Here is a 24,681-nt window from a genome sequence, read left to right as displayed (position 1 = left end):
ATGTTATATTTTGAGACTGATCATAAAAACAAAATGGATTAAAAGAAGAACTAAACAGATCTTTCTCATATTGCAATGATCGATTCTATTTCTTTCACATTAAGTACTGTACTAGTAAATATGTGAAATGACAAACTCACTTTGAAGGTTGGCTTTCATACACATCAGTATTAAGTTTAGATCAAAAGTTACCTCAAGGTGCATTTACTGTTAACATGACTCGATCAAACAGATAAGAGGAAAGAAGAGAAAAGATCGAACTGACAAAGAACTAATGAAGATGGTACAAAGGTGGGCGCCTAGATCCCTCTGGGATCTCTTGTTTTATTCTCCTACTATACAAGTGAAGGGATTTAAACCAAATACAGTCTGAAGCATGCCTAGGGACAAATTTTGTATAAACTGAGGTGTGAAGCAGATGAGTGGGGCCCATTAGGGGAAATAGAGGAAAACATTAAAGATCCTTTTCCTTCTGTTCCGTTGAAGGGATTTTAACCAGACTTGTTCTAGAGAATCTTTGGGCAAAGGGAATTGAATATTTATAAATGGAAGATGCGCCCCCAATTTGTTTAATTTGTATAAAAAGGTGCATGTTAAGCCCAATAGGGAAAATAAAGGAAAATTGGGACATAACATGGAAACTCATGTTCTTGGTGTCTTTCCCACAAAAACAGATTTATATGTAGTTCTTCTTGCAACTTTGCTTCTTGTACTCCATTGATAGACCTGTATGGTACTCAGCAGGTTTTAAATTGAAAAATAAAATACCAGGTGAGCTATTAAGGCCCCTGGGCCTCTTGTTTATCTTAGTGTCTTAGTTTGTTCATCAGAATAGAAACACACTTGTGTAGTCATTAGTATTTCCCTGAAACAGAAACAGTCTGAGCTGGTTGATTATTTTGGTTGTTATATTATTAGCTTACCTAGTCCAAAGGACCAAGGTGAGCTTATGCTGTACAAAACTTTCTTCAAACGACTTCTTCTTCCTAACCACTGATTGGAATTTAACTTCATTTGACTGGGAACATTCCTAGGTGGTGGGGATTCAAAATTGTACAAATGGTGGGGATGACCCCCCCCCCCAGGGGACAGGGGCGGGGCCAAAAAGAGGCAATTTAGTTATATTGCTATAAACCACTTCTTCTCTAGAACATATCACTAAATATCAGTCATATTTGAATGGAAGCATCCATGGAAGGTGCGGATTCAAAATTGTACAAAAGGTGGGGCTGACCACCAGGGGACTGAGGGGCAGGGCCAAAAAGGGTTATTTGGCTATATTGGTTTAAGCGACTTCTTCTCTGGAACTTAGCAATGGATATCAATCATATTTGAATGGTAGCATACCTAGGTGGTGGGGATTCAAAATTGTACAAATGGTGGGGCTTGGAAATGGTTGGGATCCCTACCCCAAAACTATAAATACAATTGCTGGGCATAAAAAGATGAATGTAGTCATGATATTAGAATTGACCCTTGGGTCTAAAACAATTTACTTACACTTGACTTCCTGACACCTGACTTTAACAACACCAGGATTTTCTTTTAATTTACTTACATTTGACTCCCTGACACTATACTTTAGCAATTTACTTACACTTGACTTCCTGACACTATACTTTAACAATTTACTTACGTTTGATTTTCTGACACTTTACTTTAACAATTTACTTACATTTGACTCCCTGACACTATACTTTAACAATTTACTTACACTGACTTCCTGACACTATACTTTAACAATTTACTTACACTTGACTTCCTGACATCTGACTTTAACAACACCTGGATTTCTATTGATTTACTTACATTTGACTCCCTGACACTATACTTTAACAATTTACTTACACTTGACACCCTGACACCTGACTTTAACAACACCTGGATTTCTATTAATTTACTTACATTTGACTCCCTGACACTATACTTTAACAATTTACTTACACTTGACTTCCTGACACCTGACTTTAACAACACCAGGATTTTCTTTTAATTTACTTACATTTGACTCCCTGACACTATACTTTAGCAATTTACTTACACTTGACTTCCTGACACTATACTTTAACAATTTACTTACGTTTGATTTTCTGACACTTTACTTTAACAATTTACTTACATTTGACTCCCTGACACTATACTTTAACAATTTACTTACACTTGACTCCATGACACCTGACTTAAACAACAACTGGATTATTTTACTGAAAATTGACTTTACTGATACATTCTTTACTATCACTTAGATCTCTCTAATTTACTCACACCTGACCATGCAGACACTAGACTTAACTGTCACTTAATTTTACTTACACCTGACTTCACTAAAACCTGACTTTACTGACACCTAACTTAACAAATACCTGACTCTACAAACACCTGACCTTACTGACACCTGGCTCTACCAACACCTGACTTTACTGACACCTGACTTTACTGACACCTGGCACTACAGACACCTGACTCTACAAACACCTGACTTTACTGACACCTGGCTCTACAAACACCCGACTCTACTGACACCTTACTCTACTAACACATGAATCTACAAACACCTGACTTTACTGACACCTGGCACTACAGACACCTGACTCTACGAACACCTGACTTTACTGACACCTGCCTCTACAAACACCTGACTTTACTGACACCTGACCCCACTAGCTCCTAACTTTACTGACCCCTGCCTCTACAAATACCTGACTTTACTAACACATGACTTCACTGACACCTGACTCTACAGACACCTGACTCTACAGACACATGACTCTACACACACCTGACTTTACTGACACCTGACTCTACAAACACCTGACTTTACTGACACCTGACCTCACTAGCTCCTGACTCTACTGACACCTGACTCTACAAACACATGACTCTACACACACCTGATTTTACCGACACCTGGCTCTACAAACACCTGACTCTACTAACACATGACTTCACTGACACCTGACTCTACAGACACCTGACTCTACAAACACATGACTCTACAAACACCTGACTTTACGGACACCTGACTCTACAAACACCTGAATTTGCTGACACCTGATTCTACAAACACCTGACTCTACAAACCCCTGACTTTACTGGCACCTGCCTCTACAAACACCTGACTTTACTAACACCTGACTCTACAAACACCTGACCTTACTGACACCTGGCTCTACCAACACCTGACTTTACTGACACCTGATTCTACAAACACCTGACTCTACAAACCCCTGACTATACAAACACCTGACTCTACAAACACCTTACTTCACTGACACCTGACTCTACAAATACCTGACTTTACTGACACCTTACCTCACTAGCTCCTGACTCTACTGACACCTCACTCTACAAACACATGACTCTACACACACCTGTCTTTACTGACACCTGGCTCTACAAACACCTGTCTTTGCTGACTCTTGTCTCTACAAACACCTGACTACAAACACATGACTTTACTGACACCTGAATCTACAGACACTTGACTCTACAGACGACTGACTCTACAAACACCTGACTTTACCGACACCTAACTTTACAAACACATGACTTGACCAACACCTGACTTCACTGACACCTGACTTCACTGACACCTGACTTCACTGACACCTGACTTCACAGACACCTGACTCTAAAAACTTCTGACTATACAAACACCTGACTTCACTGACCCCTGACTCTACAGACACCTGACTCTACAAACACATGACTCTACAAACACCTGACTTTACCGACACCTAACTTTACAAACACATGACTTGACCAACACCTGACTTCACTGACACCTAACTCAACAAACACCTGCCTTTCCTAACACCTGACTCTACAAATACCTGACTTTACCGACACCTGACTCTACAAACACCTGATTTTACCGACACCTGGCTCTACAAACACCTGACTCTACTACCACATGACTTCACTGACCCCTGACTCTACAGACCCCTGACTCTACAGACACATGACTCTACACTCCCCTGACTTTACTGACACCTGACTCTACAACCACCTGACTCGACAAACACCTGACTTTACTGACACCTTACTCTACAAACACCTGACTCTACAACCCCCTGACTTTACTGACACCTAACTCTAAAAACACCTGACTCTACAAACACCTGTCTTTACTGACACCTGACTCTACAAACACGTGAATCTACAAACCCATGACTTTACTGACACCTGACTCTACAAATACTTGACTCTACAAACACCTGACTTCACTGACCCCTGACTCTACAGACCCCTGACTCTACAGACACATGACTCTACACACACCTGTCTTTACTGACACCTGGCTCTACAAACACCTGACTCTACTACCACATGACTTCACTGACCCCTGACTCTACAGACCCCTGACTCTACAAACACCTGACTTTACCGACACCTAACTTTACAAACACATGACTCGACCAACACCTGACTTCACTGACACCTAACTCAACAAACACCTGCCTTTCCTAACACCTGACTCTACAAATACCTGACTTTACCGACACCTGACTCTACAAACACCTGAATTTGCTGACACCTGATTCTACAAACACCTGACTTCACTGACCCCTGACTCTACAGACCCCTGACTCTACAGACACATGACTCTACACTCCCCTGACTTTACTGACACCTGACTCTACAACCCCCTGACTTTACTGACCCCTGACTCTACAGACACCTGACTTTACAGACACCTGACTCTACAAACACCTGACCTCACTGACACCTGACTCTACAAACTTCTGCCTATACCTGACTCTACAAACACCTGACCTTACTGACACCTGGCTCTACCAACACCTGACTTTACTGACACCTGATTCTACAAACACCTGACTTCACTGACCCCTGACTCTACAGACCCCTGACTCTACAAACCCCTGACTTCACTGACACCTGACTCTACAAACACACGACTCTACTGACACCTTACTCTACACACACCTGACTTTACTGACACCTGGCACTACAGACACCTGACTCTACCAACACCTGACTTCACTGACACCTAACTCAACAAACACCTGACTTTACTGACACCTGACTCTACAAATACCTGACTTTACTGACACCTGAATTTACTGACACCTGACTTTTCTGACACCTGGCACTACAGACACCTGACTCTACAAACACCTGACTTTACTGACACCTTACTCTACAAACACCTGACCTCACTAGCTCCTGACTTTACTGACACCTGCCTCTACAAACACCTGCCTTTACTGACACCTGACTCTACAAACACCTCACCTCACTAGCTCCTGACTTTACTGACACCTGCCTCTACAAACACATGACTTCACTGACACCTGACTCTACACACACCTGACTTTACTGACACCTGGCTCTACAAACACATGAATCTACAAACACCTGACTTTACTGACACCTGACTCTACAGACTCCTGACTTTACTGACACCTGGCTCTACAAACACCTGACTTTGCTGACACCTGACTTTGATGACACCTGACTCTATAAACACCTGACTACAAACACATGACTTTACTGACACCTGACTCTACAGACACCTGACTCTACAAACACCTGAGTTTGCTGACACCTGCCCTACAAAAACCTGACTTCACTGACACCTGACTCTACAAACACATGACTTTACTGGCACCTGACTCTACAGACACTTGACTCTACAGACACCTGACTCTACAAACCCCTGACTTTGCTGACACCTGACTCTGCAAACACCTGACTTCACTGACACCTGACTCTACAAACACCTGACTTCACTGACACCTGACTCTACAAACTTCTGACTATACAAACACCTGACTTCACTGACACCTGATTCTACAAACACCTGACTTTACTGACACCTGACTCTACAAACACCTGGCTTCACTGACACCTGACTCTACAAACACCTGACTTTACTGACACCTAACCCTACAAACACCTGACTTCACTAACACCTGACTCTACAAACACCTGACTTTACTGACACCTGACTCTACAAACACCTGACTCTACAAACACCTGACTTTACTGACACCTGACTTTACTGACACCTGACTCTACATACACCTGACTCTACAAACACCTGACTTTACTGACAGCTGACTCTACAAACACCTGACTTTACAGACACCTGATTTTACTGACTCAACCAACAAAATGGTTATAGTTGACCAGTTACCCTTGATTGAAGTGAAGTTAGATCCATTGACCCATTTATAGTGGACCAGTTGCTTTATTTACAGATTTCTGTATGTATATATAGTGTCATGTATTTCAGTATTAATATTATTCATTTGAAAAACAAAATAACCAAGCTAAAATTGTTTTCTTGTTTTCATTGATATTTAGAATACCAATAAAACAGACGTGTCGACACTAAAGGCTGGGAATAAGGTAATTGTGTTGTGGTGTAAGCAATGTAGTCGGATGTTTAGTCTTAGATAAGTACCAGTTATCTGGGGTGAGAACTAATGTCCTCTATAATTTTGATAACCACAATCCTGTTGTGACCCCCTGTAACCCTTTTTATCACACCTTGGACAGAATTGTCGCTTCGAAATTAATACAAATCAGGTCTAAAATACGCCTTCCCAAATATCCCCGAACAAACACCTTCCAGTGTACTTTTCTGTACACAATCGTCCTGAAAAGGATAAAAATGTTTTAAAACATTTATAAGAGTTGCCTCCCCTACGCCGGTTGAAAATAGTTGACCTTCCGCTTGACATGACGTCAGGTACTATTTGAAAGCGTCTCGGCGACTCAGCTTGTTGACAAATATGGCACGATTTGGGCAGACGACCCAAGTAGAAAAAAGGAAGAAGATTCGCACAGACAAGACTTTGAAATGTAACAAGGTCACAGTCATGAACTTTGGGGTTATGTCGAAGGACTTTATTGGTGGAGTATGCATACCAAATATGAAGCTTTTATCTCTAACAGGTCAAAAGTTATATTCAGTTTTTAGATTATATTGCAGACACTTGAGCAGGACAAAATATGTCCCAGATGTATCAAAAGGGGGTATAAAAAGGTCCTTGATGCGATAAATTTGTTATATGGTTTGTTACTGACCTACTATGGAACCAAAGAGGTCAGTAAAATTCATAGGGGTGAGACCGCCCCTATGAATTTTACTGACCCTCTTTGGTTACATAGTAGGTCAGTAACAAACCATTTAACTAATATTATATGGCCATTAAGGACTTCATTAAAATGTGAATTACAAAGAAAGTTTTGACAAGTTTGATAGCAAATTATACTTTGCAAGTATAGATATATTATGGTTATTGCCAGAAGTACAATAGTGGCTCTCATGAGTGAACTTTTTTTTTACAATAATTCAAAATTATCTCTGTGAATATGACATGGGTATATATTATATGTCACTTTCTTCTATATTCAATATTTCATACCTTCATATTGTCTGTAATATATGGACCAGTTTATATAGTAAATCCCTAACACCTGACAAAATGAGTGTAATGTTGTTGTTTGTATTTCAGGTTGATAGACATTACTACCTGAAGGCCTGGAAGGATGGTGTCTATGCATACATCCTCTCCATTAAAAGAAAACAAGTGGAGGACAGTGTAGGGGAAATCAGGGTTTCCACAGAATCTCCGAAGGCGTTCCATGTTGATGGTAAGATCTGTGTTACATGTCACTAGTGAAGTGTGTAGATCTTTATCCTTGACGGTATTATCTACATGTATATGCATTGCCTATAGCTCCTTGTCTCTTGATGTTCAGTCTATATGGCTGCTGATGTAGCTGTCAGATTTCCACATGTTTTGATTGAGATGTCTGTTATGGAATGGAGGAAAATACTACAGAGATAGCCAACACTGGGGAAAAATAGTGTTATGTTTCCTGAACAATCTTAACCAAATGATTCCGCCACTGAAATGAAACCATAAAACATTGTATAACATTATAGATCTGTTCACTCCACCTTGTTCAGATCATGTATAACAATATAGATCTGTTCACTCCACCTTGTTCAGATCATGTATAACATTATAGATCTGTTCACTCCACCTTGTTCAGATCATGTATAACAATATAGATCTGTTCACTCCACCTTGTTCAGATCATGTATAACAATATAGATCTGTTCACTCCACCTTGTTCAGATCATGTATAACAATATAGATCTGTTCACTCCACCTTGTTCAGATCATGTATAACAATATAGATCTGTTCACTCCACCTTGTTCAGATCATGTATAACAATATAGATCTGTTCACTCCACCTTGTTCAGATCATGTATAACAATATAGATCTGTTCACTCCACCTTGTTCAGATCATGTATAACAATATAGATCTGTTCACTCCACCTTGTTCAGATCATGTATAACAATATAGATCTGTTCACTCCACCTTGTTCAGATCATGTATAACAATATAGATCTGTTCACTCCACCTTGTTCAGATCATGTATAACAATATAGATCTGTTCACTCCACCTTGTTCAGATCATGTATAACAATATAGATCTGTTCACTCCACCTTGTTCAGATCATGTATAACAATATAGATCTGTTCACTCCACCTTGTTCAGATCATGTATAACAATATAGATCTGTTCACTCCACCTTGTTCAGATCATGTATAACAATATAGATCTGTTCACTCCACCTTGTTCAGATCATGTATAACAATATAGATCTGTTCACTCCACCTTGTTCAGATCATGTATAACAATATAGATCTGTTCACTCCACCTTGTTCAGATCATGTATAACAATATAGATCTGTTCACTCCACCTTGTTCAGATCATGTATAACAATATAGATCTGTTCACTCCACCTTGTTCAGATCATGTATAACAATATAGATCTGTTCACTCCACCTTGTTCAGATCATGTATAACAATATAGATCTGTTCACTCCACCTTGTTCAGATCATGTATAACAATATAGATCTGTTCACTCCACCTTGTTCAGATCATGTATAACAATATAGATCTGTTCACTCCACCTTGTTCAGATCATGTATAACAATATAGATCTGTTCACTCCACCTTGTTCAGATCATGTATAACAATATAGATCTGTTCACTCCACCTTGTTCAGATCATGTATAACAATATAGATCTGTTCACTCCACCTTGTTCAGATCATGTATAACAATATAGATCTGTTCACTCCACCTTGTTCAGATCATGTATAACAATATAGATCTGTTCACTCCACCTTGTTCAGATCATGTATAACAATATAGATCTGTTCACTCCACCTTGTTCAGATCATGTATAACAATATAGATCTGTTCACTCCACCTTGTTCAGATCATGTATAACAATATAGATCTGTTCACTCCACCTTGTTCAGATCATGTATAACAATATAGATCTGTTCACTCCACCTTGTTCAGATCATGTATAACAATATAGATCTGTTCACTCCACCTTGTTCAGATCATGTATAACAATATAGATCTGTTCACTCCACCTTGTTCAGATCATGTATAACAATATAGATCTGTTCACTCCACCTTGTTCAGATCATGTATAACAATATAGATCTGTTCACTCCACCTTGTTCAGATCATGTATAACAATATAGATCTGTTCACTCCACCTTGTTCAGATCATGTATAACAATATAGATCTGTTCACTCCACCTTGTTCAGATCATGTATAACAATATAGATCTGTTCACTCCACCTTGTTCAGATCATGTATAACAATATAGATCTGTTCACTCCACCTTGTTCAGATCATGTATAACAATATAGATCTGTTCACTCCACCTTGTTCAGATCATGTATAACAATATAGATCTGTTCACTCCACCTTGTTCAGATCATGTATAACAATATAGATCTGTTCACTCCACCTTGTTCAGATCATGTATAACAATATAGATCTGTTCACTCCACCTTGTTCAGATCATGTATAACAATATAGATCTGTTCACTCCACCTTGTTCAGATCATGTATAACAATATAGATCTGTTCACTCCACCTTGTTCAGATCATGTATAACAATATAGATCTGTTCACTCCACCTTGTTCAGATCATGTATAACAATATAGATCTGTTCACTCCACCTTGTTCAGATCATGTATAACAATATAGATCTGTTCACTCCACCTTGTTCAGATCATGTATAACAATATAGATCTGTTCACTCCACCTTGTTCAGATCATGTATAACAATATAGATCTGTTCACTCCACCTTGTTCAGATCATGTATAACAATATAGATCTGTTCACTCCACCTTGTTCAGATCATGTATAACAATATAGATCTGTTCACTCCACCTTGTTCAGATCATGTATAACAATATAGATCTGTTCACTCCACCTTGTTCAGATCATGTATAACAATATAGATCTGTTCACTCCACCTTTTTCAGATCATAACTTCTAAACCAATCAACACTTTTTAAGGAAAATATAAACAAACATGTAAGATAATGGCTGAACACATGAAGAATACCTGACACACATTTCTTTGTTGTTATAAACAGTGACCATTGAAATGATTGGAGACCATGAGTACATTTCTGCACAAGATTGGCCTCTATTGATAGTAAGTACAATTTATCATTGTTAGGCCAAATAAAATTAATAACTTGGTTCTCAGGCTATTTTTTTTCAAAAGAGATGCGGCAGGGCGGTATTTTTTTTTTCATTTAACATGGCAAAAAGGAGACAAGGGCGATTTTTTTTTTATTATGTAGTTTGTAAAATGTTCATTGTGGGCATTACCTTGTCTTTTTATAGTTCTGTAGAGACCCGTCATAGAGCAAACCTCCGAAAATCCCCCCACAATGTTCCAGACGAGAATCACGAACCCCTCATTCCTTATTTGTACCGAAATGAGCGCCATTTGTACACAAGATGAATAAGTCATAATCATTTTAACGCTTGCCTGTATCTCAATCCTTATCTTTATTCAAACGTTTTCGGGACTTGGGTGACTAACGAGTAAAAACGACATGCGGACCAATTTTCTGGGGTTTTTTTTAAAGATGGCGGCCGGCGCATTCACAATTTTTTTTTAATACTTTCACGATAAAATCGGCAATGCGGTGCCCAAAAATGAAATGCGCGTGGGCCTGAGAATGTTTGGCCACATTTTACATAGATAGAAAAAAGTAGATCTCAGTTTAACACATAATTAGGTATTTACAGTGTTAGACTTAGACTGAGTAAATCGAATATACTGGTTTGATTGCAGTTTTATGGTGTGATGGGACTGGTATACATTACCTATGGTATCGCTTGGCTGGTCATGCTGGCTTGTAGCTGGAGGGACCTTCTCAGGGTACAGTTCTGGATAGGAGCTGTCATCGCACTCGGTAGGTAGTCCTTGTATGAACAAATTGTCACAGAACGCAAGCATATGAACCAAGGACCTCGATCACAACTTCTTTGTAAGCATGTCCAAATTATTACAGATGTTCAGTGGTACTTTTGTGACAGAAAAGTTCATTAAATAAAGTGTTAATGGCAAAATAGGTTTGTACAATCCAACTTGCTTCGATAAAACTCTTCATCATATAAACTTTTACATTGATAATTGATTTGCCAAAAGGTTCTAAGCATTTTTAACTTAGTACAAAGAGGCTTCAGTTGATTGGTTGTTTGATCTATTGGCTAATTGTGTAGTTGATTGGATGACAGTTGGACTCGGACATTTAACTGATTTGTATCTATTTTGATATTTTTTTCTTATTTATTGATTGAAAAGGTATTAATGTGGTACCATTGCAGGTATGCTTGAGAAGGCGGTGTTCTATGCAGAATTCCAGAGTATTTCAAGCACTGGGCAATCAGGTAATTTTCATACTGGGAAAACTGGGAAAATACATCTAACTATATTGGTGATATTTTTCTTGTGTTAAGTCGTAATATTAGAAAATATCAACAAATTAGAATACTATAAGTTGAGAATAAATTCCCTTTTAGTGGAAACAATGAAATTTATCATTTAGTCAATGTCTTTAAAAACAAACATGGAGATCAAGTACTTGCACTGAGTAAAATGTGTTTAACAAAGACAATTCCTGATTATCCGGATATTTTGAATTTGGTAAAGGTTAAAGGGTTTTTCTCATTTCTAGACCAGATTATTTGTTCACTTTGTAGAGATAAATAAATGACTCGAGTTTCAGTTGACCAGGTTCTAATGTACAGGACACAATAAAAATACACTGGAGTAATTTCACTGTTATCTATATACGAGTATTGTTAGCTAACCTGGCAAGTGCCAAGTGAGCTTATGCCGTGGTGCGGCGTCCGGCGTCAATATTTTACTTTAAACGACTTCTTCTTAATAACCGAAAGGCCTAGGGTGTCGATATTTGGCCAGAAGCAAACTGGGATGAAGGGCTACCAATTTGTTAAAATTAATGACCTTCACCCATTTTCAAGGTCACAGGGGTCAAATATGTTTAAAACATTTAAACAACTTCTTCTGAATAACCAATAGGCCTTGGGCGATAAATTTGGCCAGTAACATGCTGGGATAAAGGGCTACCAAGTTTGTTCAAGGTCACAGGGGTCAAATATGTTTAAAACATTTAAACAACTTCTACTGAATAACCAAGAGGCCTAAGGTGGTGATATTTGGCCAGTAGCATGCTGGGATGAAGGGCTACTTAATTTGTTCAAATAAATGACCTTGACTTATATTCAAGGTCACAGGGGTCAAATATGTTTAAAACATTTAAACAACTTCTTCTGAATAACCAATAGGCCTTGGGCGATAAATTTGGCCAGTAACATGCTGGTATAAAGTGCTACCAAGTTTGTTCAAGGTCACAGGGGTCAAATATGTTTAAAACATTTAAACAACTTCTTCTGAATAACCAATAGGCCTTGGGCGATAAATTTGGCCAGTAACATGCTGGTATAAAGTGCTACCAAGTTTGTTCAAGGTCACAGGGGTCAAATATGTTTAAAACATTTAAACAACTTCTTCTGAATAACCAATAGGCCTTGGGCGATAAATTTGGCCAGTAACATGCTGGGATAAAAGGCTACCAAGTTTGTTCAAATAAATGACATTGATTTATATTCAAGGTCACAGGGGTCAAATATGTTTTAAAACCTTTCAACAACTTGTTCTGAATAACCGATAGGCCTAGGGTGATGATATTTGGCCAGAAGCATGCTGGGATTAAGGGCTACCAAGTTTGTTCAAATAAATGACCTTCATCTATTTTCAAGGTCACAGGGGTCAAATATGTTTAAAACCTTTCAACAACTTCTTCTGAGTAACCGATAGGCCTAGGGTGATGATATTTGGCCAGAAGCATGCTGGGATGAAGGGCTACCAAGTTGGTTCAAATAAATGACCTTTATCCATTTTCAAGGTCACAGGGGTCAAATATGTTTAAAACCTTTCAACAACTTGTTCTGAATAACCGGTAGGCCTAGGGTGATGATATTTGGCCAGAAGCATGCTGGGATTAAGGGCTACCAAGTTTGTTCAAATAAATGACCTTCATCTATTTTCAAGGTCACAGGGGTCAAATATGTTTAAAACCTTTCAACAACTTGTACTGAATAACCGCTAGGCCTAGGGTGATGATATTTGGCCAGAAGCATGCTGGGATGAAGGGCTACCAAGTTTGTTCAAATACATGACCTTGACTTATATTCTAGGCCACAGGGGTCAAATATGTTTAAAACATTTAAACAACTTCTACTGAATAACCAAGAGGCCTAAGGTGGTGATATTTGGCCAGTAGCATGCTGGGATGAAGGGCTACTTAATTTGTTCAAATAAATGACCTTGACTTATATTCAAGGTCACAGGGGTCAAATATGTTTAAAACATTTAAACAACTTCTTCTGAATAACCAAAATGCCCAGGGTGATGATATTTGTCCATTAGCATGCTGGGATGGAGGGCTACCAAGTTTGTTCAAATGAATGACCTTGACCAACTTTCAAGGTCACAGGTGTCAAATGTCTTAAAATCTTCAAACAACCTCTTCTCAATAACCAAAAGGCCCAGGGTATTGATATTTGGCCTGTATCAATCAGGGCTACCAAATTTGTTCAAATGAATGACCTTGACCCACTTTCAACCTAATGTCATTGTTTGACATTCAAGTTCACACTGATATCCTGCCTGTAGCTGTATTTTAGTCCACTTTTAAGTTTACAAGTGTGAGATTAATACCAGGTGAGCGATGCAGGCCCATTGGGCCTCTTGTAAATTATATAAATATTAAGTTTAACCAAGTTGATATTACTTGAAACAATTTACGTAAATAAATATATAACTGATAATTGATTATTTCCAGTGAGAGGAGCTGTGATATTTGCCGAGTTTGTGTCCTGCCTAAAGAGGACTTTGGCAAGAATCTTGGTCATCATTGTCAGTCTTGGATTTGGCATTGTGAAGTAGGTCTATGATGACATTAACTGTATTTTAAACTAAATGTACCAACTTGTGTTTCGATCAGCATACATAGGTACATTGAAACACTGCACCTCCAGACTCCAGTACTGATATTTGTACTCTTGGACATTTGCATCTAGTTCGTAATTCCAGGAGTTATGCTCACTGATGGTCTCTGCATCCCTGGGATATGTCATGTTAGCAAGTTTATTGGTTTCGGATAAAAAAAAACCTGACCAATCTCATAGCTGATACCACTTGTTAGCAGATTACAGAGAAGCAACACCTGAGTCAATTTGACTGTTACGCTGCAGTGCAGTTCTTTTGATGTACATCAAAGGAACCAACTGGTCTTACTTCTATTACCCTCTAGGTTGCACATAATATATATATAAAGTGCCTTCGATTTTGTTAAGACATATATTCCAGGGGTGCAGAGAACATAAGTCAAGTGAGCAAACCAACCAACCCCCCCCCCTTGGAACTGGAATTTCAAGGATGTGACATTTGTAGTTCTGTAAATTGTTTCAAATCTTAAAGATTAACAATCATGCCAAACCATAGATAAAAAAGGAACATTTTAAAGATTTTTAAATAACGAAGTGGTAATATCTGTATCAATATCATGAATGTGTTAATGACACCTGGTAATGTCTCCAGAAAGTTGTATGTAAGTATATCACTTTGGTTTTTCAGACCTAGACTTGGTCCTACATTCCGTAAGGTGATAGGTGTGGGAGTACTCTACTTCTTTGTCAGCTTGATCGAGGGCTGTATGAGGCAGCTACAGGTATACCTTTTATCTAATATTAACACTGGTGTTTCTGAGACAGCTACAGGTACACCTTTTATCTAATATAAACACTGGTGTTTCTGAGACAGCTACGTATACAGGTACACCTTTTATCTAATATAAACACTGGTGTTTCTGAGACAGCTACGTATACAGGTACATCTTTTATCTAATATTAACACTGGTGTTTCTGAGACAGCTACAGGTACACCTTTTCACTAATAAACACTGTTTTTTCTGAGGAAATATTCTGAAGCATTTAATAGACCAGGGAACACTTTCGTTCTCTAAACTTTCACTAAATTATAGGGAATTAGGATTATATACTATCTTATTGGGATATGGATCTCCTTTCAAAATGAGTTCTAATCTAGATAATGATAATGATAATATATTGTAAAGAAAGAGAAATCTACTCAAATAACAGGTTAATTTGTAATGTAGCGTACCACAGTGTACTCAAATCACAGGTTTATTGTGTAATGTAGTATACAGGTATAAGGAATTGAACAGCACTCATGCTTTTAAGTAATCCCAGTCAGTTTATTTTATACAAATTCTAACAAAAAAGAAATCTTTCAAAAGAATGTTTATATATTTTTCAGACGAAGGGAGACAACTCCAAAGACATCCTGGCAGCGCAGGTTCCTCTAGCTGTGATTGATGCTTCCATCTGCTGGTGGATATCCTTTCTTGACTTGTGTTTTATATATATACTACATGACAGTATTTCTGAGTATATGTATATATATATTAGTGACTGCTGTTTTTATCAAAGATCAAGTGACCATTAGTTTATATTGCTCATGGTATTACTAGAATGACTTTTAAATGAGAAAAAAACACAAAAAAATGCTGAAATCCAGTTGCAATGCTAAAATGATCTACAGTTGATGGTTTAAAATGCCTTTAAAGCAATTTGAATTCAATCTTCAATGGATTTCCTATGCACAAGGAACTTCTATCACAAAAAAACAGTAATGCTTTGGTATTTCATTGGCTGCGCGCTCAACCTTAAGCTTGTAAACCATTAACATTTTGGCATATTTTCATGATTTCCAGATCAGAGCACAATTTAAAAATGTTGTTCCACAATTTCGCTAAGATTTGCTGGAAATTTATATATTACTGCTATTAAAAGATAGCATTTTCAGCAGATTTCTGTTACTTTATTCTCGAAAGTCGCATTATGCATCCAAATGAGAAAGGATGAAATCTGTAGGTATTTGTCCTTAACTAAAATCACATCTTTGCGAGTTTGATCCAAACTACGAGAACACTGAGGCTGAGGAGGAACATAGTCAAACTGTCTCTCTACAGGCATTTTACAAACTTACTGATTTTCGCTGTTTTAGGTAAGTGGCTTTTATTCTTACAAGTATGAAAATGTCAAAAACAAATGTTGGAAAACAATTGGTATTAAAAAAGATAACGGGACTACAACATACAGCACCATTAATTTTGACATTGTAGGGATCACTTGACCTTGTAAGGACACAGCACCATTAATGTTGACAATGTAAGGATCACTTGACCCTGTTAGGATACAGCACCATTAATTTTGACATTGTAAGGATCACTTGACCCTGTTAGGATACATCACCATTAATATTGCCATTGTAAGGATCACTTCACCTTGTTAGGATACAGCACCATTAATTTTGCCATTGCAAGGATCACTTGACCTTGTTAGGATACAGACCATTACTTTTGCCATTGTAAGGATCATTTGACCCTGTTAGGATACAGCCCCATTAATTTTGCCATGGTAAGGATCACTTGACCTTGTTAGGACACAGCACCATTAATGTTGACATTGTAAGGATCACTTGACCTCATTAGGATATAGCACCATTAATTTTGCAATTGTAGGGATCGCTTGACCTTGTTAGGACACAGCACCATTAATGTTGACATTGTAAGGATCACTTGACCCTGTTAGGATACAGCACCATTAATTTTCACATTGTAAGGATCACTTGACCTTGTTAGGATACAGCACCATTACTTTTGCCATTGTAAGGATCACTTGGCCCTGTTAGGATACAGCACCATTAATTTTGCAATTGTAGGGATCGCTTAACCTTGTTAGGACACAGCACCATTAATGTTGACAATGTAAGGATCACTTGACCTTGTTAGGATATAGCACCATTAATTTTGCAATTGTAAGGTTCACTTGACCTTGTTAGGACACAGCACCATTAATGTTGCCAATGTTAGGATCACTTGACCTTGTTAGGACACATCACCATTAATGTTGACATTGTAAGGATCACTTGACCTCATTAGGACATAGCACCATTAATTTTGCAATTGTAGGGATCGCTTGACCTTGTTAGGACACAGCACCAATAATTTTGACATTGTAAGGATCACTTGACCTTGTTAGGACACATCACCATTAATGTTGACATTGTAAGGATCCCTTGACCTTGTTAGGATACAGCACCATTAATGTTGACATTGGAAGGATCACTTGACCTTGTTAGGATACAGCGCCATTACTTTTGCCATTGTAAGGATCACTTGACCATGTTAGGATACAGCACCATTAATTTTGCAATTGTAGGGATCGCTTAACCTTGTTAGGACACAGCACCATTAATTTTGTCATTGTAGGGATCACTTGACCTTGTTAGGACACAGCACCATTAATGTTGACATTGTAAGGATCCCTTGACCTTGTTAGGATACAGCACCATTAATTTTGCAATTGTAGGGATCGCTTGACCTTGTTAGGACACAGCACCAATAATTTTGACATTGTAAGGATCACTTGACCTTGTTAGGATATAGCACCATTAATTTTGCAATTGTAGGGATCGCTTGACCTTGTTAGGACACAGCACCATTAATGTTGACAATGTTAGGATCACTTGACCTTGTTAGGACACAGCACCATTAATGTTGACAATGTAAGGATCACTTGACCTTGTTAGGATACAGCACCATTAATTTTGACATTGTAAGGATCACTTGACCTTGTTAGGATACAGCACCATTAATTTTGACATTGTAAGGATCACTTGACCTCGTTAGGATACAGCACCATTCATTTTGACATTGTAGGGATCACTTGACCTTGTTAGGACACAGCACCATTAATTTTGACATTGTAAGGATCACTTGACCTTGTTAGGATACAGCACTATTACTTTTGCCATTGTAAGGATCACTTTACCTTGTCAGGATACAGCACCATAAATTTTGCCATTGTAGGGATCACTTGACCTTGTTAGGACACAGCACTATTCATTTTGACATTGTAAGGATCACTTCACCTCGTTAGGATCATTTGACCTTGTTAGAACACAGCACCATTAATTTTGACATTGTAAGGATCACTTGACCTTGTTAGGATACAGCACCATTAATTTTGCCATTGTAGGGATCACTTGACCTTGTTAGGATACAGCACCATTAATGTTGACATTGGAAGGATCACTTGACCTTGTTAGGATACAGCGCCATTACTTTTGTCATTGTAAGGATCACTTGACCTTGTTAGGATACAGCACCATTAATGTTGACATTGGAAGGATCACTTGACCTTGTTAGGATACATCACAATTAATTTTGACATTGTAAGGATCACTTTACCTTGTTAGGTTACAGCACCATTAATTTTGACAATGTAAGGATCACTTGACCTCATTAGGATGACCTGTCAGTTAAAATTTACCTTATTGTTTTTCAGCTTCTGTGGTTTATATGATATGGTCTCTGTCCTCACACAAGTTAAAAGTCTGTATAACTGTAAGTACTCCTGGCCCTCATACAAAAATACTTACTGAAGTTACGTAATTATGAAATGTGAATTGATCTGAGTGTTACTGCCTTTTGTCACTTTTTCCTTTACGTGATCTTAATACTGTATGATATAAATGATGGCAATATTGTAAACAAATGAAATATCCTTACAATAACAAAAGTTATTAAGGTTACATAAGCTTTATGCATGTGCCAATTTGTGCAACTGGGCAGACTGGATCTAGTGGGGAAAATATGTTATGTGTCTTATTGAAGGACAGCAAGATATGTTTAAAAATCCTGAATATCTATTTCCTTTAAAAGTAAAGTATATTTGGTATGAAGTGTTAATACAGTGTACTAATTTCAGGATTGGCGAGAGTTGTGGGTGGATGAGGCGTTCTGGCACTTGCTGTTCTCTGTCATGCTATTAGTCATCATGGTGCTATGGCGACCGTCCATTAACAATCAGAGGTTTGTATGATAAGAAAAAATACTTAATTTAATTTAAATCAAACGAATTAAAATGAATATGTACTCGCCTCAAACTGTAAATACTATACTACACAAGAAAATCTGAAGGTGGTACCGTAAGAATAACGGGATCCATATCGGACACGGTAACTTGAGTGGGGTCACATAGCATGCTTCTTGGCTGATATACAGCGGGGTCTCGAACAAAAATACACAGGCCTTGCCCTACACGTTCGAGCGGGAAATTTGAAACGTCCTACCGTATCTCGATAAGAACACTAATTATCTAATTAGCTTATGTATTTATTTATTATTTGTTTTCTCATCTATTGTAAACTTCAGGTTAAATTGTATGCATCTAAAAAAAAATAACAATAGTAACGTTACTACCAGCATATTTAACAAAGTGAGTGTGAAAGGGAATGCAAGAATATGTCCAGATAGAGAGTAAGGATGTGATTTTAATGGTATACGAGTTGAGTGTGGACAATTGTCGTAAATTAAATAATATGACTTTAAAAAGGGAAAATACTGATAATGAAAAATTAATAAAGGAAAATCTTTTTTTTTAAAAAGAAAGAAAAAGAAGTACAATGATGAATGGCTTGGTGCCAAGCACCATATATACGATATAGAGCACACACACAAAAATATAGTAATAAATTTACCAACCACATGCATACGAACTACTCCCATACTTTAAAAAAAAAAACTATGCTAATGAAATCAATGCCACACTGCCACCTTGTATAAGACAAATTGAATAGGCATATATTAACTCTAAGGTTGCAACGATAAGCAAATTTCCAGCCTGATTAATTGAGTAGTATTTATCATTCATTATTTGACATGAATGTCAGTATCATAACGTTGACAATGACGCTAAAAACCTGTACTTGCTACAGTTCATGGAGAACATTAAAGTAACATTACATTAAATGGTGTTGTGTTCTAATAAACTGTATGATATGTACAGGTATGCATTCTCACCACTACTGGATGCTGCTGATGATGAGGATGAGGAAGCCCTGATGAATGATGCCTTCGGTGAGTACATTTAGATGTGTAATTTATTCCTTTATGATATGGTCTAATTTGTAGTTTTACAAGATTTCTTTTTCTGTATATTTTTTCTGAGCGAGTTACTTTAATACCAAATTGTTTGTTCTGATCTATTTAACCAATTACAGTCATAGATACATGTGTTTGCATTTACTTGTGATTGTACAAATAGAAAATCACCTTTTTGTTTCCTTACTCCTTTGTAGATGGCATGAAGATGAGGGGGGTGAAGAGTCCCTTGAATGGCTCCCCCAAACAGAGAGATGGAAGGGCCTCTATTGTAAGTGTTTTAACTTATCATTGGAAATATTCTCTTTTAAATATATAAGAAATGGAGAAATAAGGTTCACTTGAAAAGAAGGTGAACAAAAATACTGAAACACAGTGGTACATGATTAATAGCATCTTTCCAAAATGTGTGGATGCCACAGAAACATCAACAGAAGAGGCAAGGTTGTCAAGTGTCCAACCCAAGGCTGAGAGCTGACGACCGGCTAGTTAATCATTTTACTAAGAGGTTTGAGAATTTCTTTTCAACTCCAAAATAAAGGAGATTTTTTATTTTCATATCTGAATAGAACTTGTTTCAACCAAAAATAAATTTCCATTCCAACTTGTCTGTAGAGAGTGGGATAGAAAAACCTTTCACCACCCATGGCCAGGAGTGTAAACAAATCTTGATTAGTGGAGGAAGAACATGCTTTCCACCTTAGATTGAACCAATGGTAGCAATCTTAATCTAGTTTTGATTGATTTTAAGATACATGTCATATCTATAGAGATTTAAGACCTGTTCTTCAAAAACAACTATATTTTGACTGACATGTTGGGTGGTTCAGCTTGATTGTTGTCTAATATATTTCTTGTATTTTCAGGAGGATGATCTGAAGTGGGTTGAAGAAAACATTCCAACATCCCTCACAGACAAGTAAGTAAATGTAGACAGAGATTATTGGTGTTGTAACACAAAATTTGATATCCATGTATAACTTACCATACTTGATATTGGCCAACAAACAAGTGAGATATGTTATTGTAGTCGTAACACAAAATTTGATATCCATGTATAACTTACCATACTTGATATCGGATGATAAACAAGTGAGATATGTTATTGGAGTTGTAACACAAAATTTGATATCCATGTATAAGTTACCATACTTGATATCGGATGACAAACAAGTGAGATATGTTATTGGAGTTGTAACACAAAATTTGATATCCATGTATAAGTTCCCATACTTGATATTGGCCGACAAACAAGTGAGATATGTTATTGGAGTAGTAACACAAAATTTGATATCCATGTATAACTTACCACACTTGATATTGGCCAACAAACAAGTGAGATATGTTATTGTAGTCTTAACACAAAATTTGATATCCATGTATAACTTACCATACTTAATATTGGCCAACAAACAAGTGAGATATGTTATTGTAGTCTTAACACAAAATTTGATATCCATGTATAACTTACCATACTTGATATCGGATGATAAACAAGTGAGATATGTTATTGGAGTTGTAACACAAAATTTGATATCCATGTATAAGTTACCATACTTGATATTGGCCGACAAACAAGTGAGATATGTTATTGGAGTAGTAACACAAAATTTGATATCCATGTATAAAATTAAATGTGTACTAAAACTTTAATTTTCTTTTCGCTATGACTTCAGAGCATTGCCAAGTCTGCTGGATGACTCAGAAGAGGAAATGATGACAGCAAAATATGAAGTGAACAAGATGCAATAGCGAGAATGGTGTAGATATATGTAGTCTTAGCCAACTGTTTAATTATGAGATATTGTGATATACGTTTTCAGGTGAATTTAATCTGGAGTACTGTGTAAGTGATGAGAGACCTTGGTATCCTGTAACTGCTTGCTATAGTGAACTACTAAATGAACACATTGGGTCCAGTTGGTTCACGTTTGAGTGATCTCTCTGTTGGTTCACGTTTGAGTGATCTCTCTGTTGGTTCACGTTCTAGTGATCTCACGGTTGGTTCACGTTCGAGCGTTCTCACGGTTGGTTCACGTTCGAGTGATCTCTCGGTTGGTTCACATTTGAGTGATCATCTCGGTTGGTTCATGTTCGAGTGATCTCTCGGTTGGTTCACATTCGAGTGATCTCTTGGTTGGTTCACGTTCAAGTGATCTCTCGGTTGGTTCACATTTGAGTGATCATCTCGGTTGGTTCATGTTCGAGTGATCTCTCGGTTGGTTCACATTCGAGTGATCTCTCGGTTGGTTCACGTTCGAGTGATCATCTCGGTTGGTTCATGTTCGAGTGATCTCTCGGTTGGTTCACATTCGAGTGATCTCTTGGTTGGTTCACGTTCGAGTGATCTCTCGGTTGGTTCACGTTCGAGTGATCATCTCAGTTGGTGGAAGTTGGATTGATACTGTCTGTTGAGGTTTAAAATAATAACAGTATTAAATAGAAATCCTTCTGAATGAAATCTGATTAACACGTGTTACATATATCTCAGAATCTTTATAAATGAGCACTGATTAACACGTGTCACATCATGTTTCGCATGCATTTTGGAATCCTTGTAAATGAGCGTTAAATATGGAATATTTGCATTTTGGAATCTAGTTAAGGAAATCGAGAACATTTAAAGAAAGTGCTATCTAGTAGCTTATACCACCAGTTATTTAATGAATGAATTCATTAAAGTTATTAGTTTCTATTTGAATATGTTGAAATCTGACAAATGTATGGTCTGGATATACAATATTATTTATTAATTAAGCCAGGAAGTTATATTACCTGGTACAGTGCATGTGTTGTTTGTTCATTTTGGTGAACTTGTATATTTTGTTGAACTGTAAAGACTTGGAATTATGCAGTTCACTAACTAATCCTGTGAATATCAAATCCCAGTGTAATGTTAAAAAAAACACATGACTCTCTTAAGCTATAGAGCAATGTATAGCTGTCTGTACATCTGTTGTTTCCTTGAACTAATGGAGATTGTTATACAGGGTCAAGGTGGATGATACAGCTGGGTCATGCTTGATAAAGCTGGGTTAATGTCAGTAAAGCTGGGTTAAGGTGGATGATACAGCTAGGTCATACTTGATAAGCTGGGTTAATGTTAGTAAAGCTGGGTCAAGGTGGATGATACAGCTAGGTCATACTTGATAAGCTGGGTTAATGTTAGTAAAGCTGGGTCAAGGTGGATGATACAGCTGGGCCGATGTCAGTAAAGCTGGGTCAAGGTGGATGATTCAGCTGGGTCATACTTGATAAAGCTGGGTTAATGTCAGTAAAGCTGGGTTAATGTCAGTAAAGCTAGGTTAAGGTGGATGATACAGTTGGGTCATACTTGATAAAGCTGGGTTAATGTCAGTAAAGCAGGGTCAAGGTGGATGATACAGCTGGGTCATACTTGATAAAGCTGGGTTAATGTCAGTAAAGCTGGGTTAAGGTGGATGATACAGCTAGGTCATACTTGATAAGCTGGGTTAATGTTAGTAAAGCTGGGTCAAGGTGGATGATACAGCTGGGTCATACTTGATAAGCTAGGTTAATGTCAGTAAAGCTGGGTCAAGGCGGATGATACAGCTGGGTCATACTTGATTAGGCTGGGTTAATGTCAGTGAAGCTGAGTCAAGGTGGATGATACAGCTGGGTCATGCTTGATAAAGCTGGGTTAATGTCAGTGAAGCTGAGTCAAGGTGGATGATACAGCTGGGTCATGCTTGATAAAGCTGGGTTAATGTCAGTAAAGCTAGGTCAAGGTGGATGATACAGCTGGGTCATACTTGATAAGCTAGGTTAATGTCAGTAAAGCTGGGTCAAGGCGGATGATACAGCTGGGTCATACTTGATTAGGCTGGGTTAATGTCAGTGAAGCTGAGTCAAGGGGGATGATACAGCTGGGTCATACTTGATAAAGCTAGGTTAATGTCAGTAAAGCTGGGTCAAGGCGGATGATACAGCTGGGTCATACTTGATTAGGCTGGGTTAATGTCAGTGAAGCTGAGTCAAGGTGGATGATACAGCTGGGTCATGCTTGATAAAGCTTGGTTAATGTCAGTAAAGCTGGGTTAAGGTGGATGATACAGCTAGGTCATACTTGATAAGCTGGGTTAATGTTAGTAAAGCTGGGTCAAGGTGGATGATACAGCTAGGTCATACTTGATAAGCTGGGTTAATGTTAGTAAAGCTGGGTCAAGGTGGATGATACAGCTGGGTCATGCTTGATAAAGCTGGGTTAATGTC

At 37.8% G+C, this 24,681-nt stretch overlaps 1 protein-coding gene across 1 annotated transcript in view; it reads left to right on the top strand.

The window, feature by feature from the left end:
* LOC110441622 (transmembrane protein 87A-like) overlaps positions 1 to 23,995 on the top strand; it is a 38,110-nt gene extending 14,115 nt beyond the window's left edge. Inside the window, exons 7-22 of the mRNA XM_021484815.1 lie at positions 6,331 to 6,375; positions 7,488 to 7,626; positions 10,468 to 10,529; positions 11,181 to 11,301; positions 11,717 to 11,779; positions 14,260 to 14,359; positions 15,054 to 15,147; positions 15,756 to 15,833; positions 16,397 to 16,505; positions 18,851 to 18,909; positions 19,274 to 19,377; positions 20,354 to 20,424; positions 20,646 to 20,719; positions 21,315 to 21,367; positions 22,125 to 23,632; positions 23,822 to 23,995. Of these exons, the coding sequence (XP_021340490.1) occupies positions 6,331 to 6,375; positions 7,488 to 7,626; positions 10,468 to 10,529; positions 11,181 to 11,301; positions 11,717 to 11,779; positions 14,260 to 14,359; positions 15,054 to 15,147; positions 15,756 to 15,833; positions 16,397 to 16,505; positions 18,851 to 18,909; positions 19,274 to 19,377; positions 20,354 to 20,424; positions 20,646 to 20,719; positions 21,315 to 21,367; positions 22,125 to 22,200 (1,248 nt within the window). The 3' untranslated portion in view covers positions 22,201 to 23,632; positions 23,822 to 23,995. The remainder of the gene's footprint in view (positions 1 to 6,330; positions 6,376 to 7,487; positions 7,627 to 10,467; positions 10,530 to 11,180; positions 11,302 to 11,716; positions 11,780 to 14,259; positions 14,360 to 15,053; positions 15,148 to 15,755; positions 15,834 to 16,396; positions 16,506 to 18,850; positions 18,910 to 19,273; positions 19,378 to 20,353; positions 20,425 to 20,645; positions 20,720 to 21,314; positions 21,368 to 22,124; positions 23,633 to 23,821) is intronic.
* Positions 23,996 to 24,681: the final 686 nt, after the last annotated feature.

The sequence above is a fragment of the Mizuhopecten yessoensis genome, unplaced genomic scaffold (genome assembly GCF_002113885.1).
Source record: "Mizuhopecten yessoensis strain PY_sf001 unplaced genomic scaffold, ASM211388v2 scaffold716061, whole genome shotgun sequence".
Classification (NCBI taxonomy): Eukaryota; Metazoa; Mollusca; class Bivalvia; order Pectinida; family Pectinidae; genus Mizuhopecten; species Mizuhopecten yessoensis.
This window is presented reverse-complemented; position numbering and strand designations above follow the sequence as displayed.